The sequence below is a fragment of the Gracilinanus agilis genome, chromosome 4, assembly GCF_016433145.1.
Source record: "Gracilinanus agilis isolate LMUSP501 chromosome 4, AgileGrace, whole genome shotgun sequence".
In the NCBI taxonomy this organism is placed as follows: Eukaryota; Metazoa; Chordata; class Mammalia; order Didelphimorphia; family Didelphidae; genus Gracilinanus; species Gracilinanus agilis.
The window spans coordinates 254,187,872-254,189,147 of NC_058133.1; the positions used below are offsets into that span (position 1 = coordinate 254,187,872).

Consider the following 1,276-nt stretch of genomic DNA (forward strand, 5'->3'; position numbering starts at 1 on the left):
CTTCTTTCAATGTGCCATTGGTGTTGCAGGGAATTTATTGCTGCTCATACTTTATGGTTATATTGCTTTCAAAAAGCCTAAAGAAAAGAAGCCCATGGATTTGATTCTTGCTCATTTAACTTTGGCCAATATGGCAACACTTTTTACCAGAGGCATCCCAGAAATCATGTTTTGTTTTGGGATGAGAAATATTTTCAATGATTTGGGGTGTAAAGTAGTCATGTACATTTACAGAATTTCCAGGGGACTTTCTGTATGCACAACAAGCCTTCTGAGCATGTTTCAGGCCATCATCATCAGTCCCAACAACTCTGTGTGGGCAAGGATCAAAGTCAAGGCCCCCAAATACATTTTACATTGTTTTCTCTTTTTCTGTGTAACAAATGCATTGATCTATATTAGGGTGATTGAAACCACTGAAGCAATAAAAAATGACAATATTTCCAGATATGATTATATATCACATATTTTCATGGTAAGAGCACCAAATGAGAAGAAATCTGTGGCTGCATTTTTGTTTGGAATGACTCTTCATGACTTTATCTTTCACTTCCTTATGGGCTTGTCTAGTACCCACATGGTGCTTCTCCTCTATAGGCATAGCAAGCAAGTGCAGCATATTTATAGCAATACCCATTCCCCTAGATCCTTCCCTGAAATCAAGGCCACTCAGAACATCCTCTTGCTTATGAGCTGTTTTGTTTTATTCTACTGGATCAACAACTGTTGCACCTTATATGTGACATTTCATTTTGAAAAAGAAGTTGAAGTGGAAACAATAGCAGCCTTTTTTTGTGGATGTTACCCTACCCTCTGTCCCTTTTTGCTGATTGGCAATGATAGTCGTATTCGAAAACTTCATTTTATCCTTGGAAAGGAAAGAAGACATCTCAAGAATTTTATAAATGGATTAGTCAATTATTGATTCTAATGTCCCTTTAATACTTTCATGCATTAAAGTTTTCTAGTCAGAGGGAAAAAAGTATAGCTTATGAACCTGGAATTTTGTAAAACAACATTTGAAAGAATTTATGGTCTCATATCTGGATTGGAAAGGAAGTATCTTTCTCTTTTACCACTCAGTGTTAGAATGATCATCATGAAGACTCAGGCTCCTTTCAATTTACTCTCACTAGATAAATCTTTTATCTTGGGTAAGTCATATCCCCATTACTTGTCACACTTTCCTCCTTTGTGAAATGAAAGGTTTCAAGTTGAAATATAATATTATCATCTCCATAGAATCTACATAATATTGTGCTAAGAGCATTGGAAT

General features: G+C 35.7%; 1 protein-coding gene across 1 annotated transcript in view; it reads left to right on the plus strand.

The window, feature by feature from the left end:
• LOC123244916 (vomeronasal type-1 receptor 2-like) overlaps nucleotides 1-925 on the plus strand; it is a 1,407-nt gene extending 482 nt beyond the window's left edge. The window contains exon 2 of the mRNA XM_044673577.1: nucleotides 153-925. Coding sequence (XP_044529512.1) covers nucleotides 153-925 — 773 coding nt within the window. The remainder of the gene's footprint in view (nucleotides 1-152) is intronic.
• Nucleotides 926-1,276: the final 351 nt, after the last annotated feature.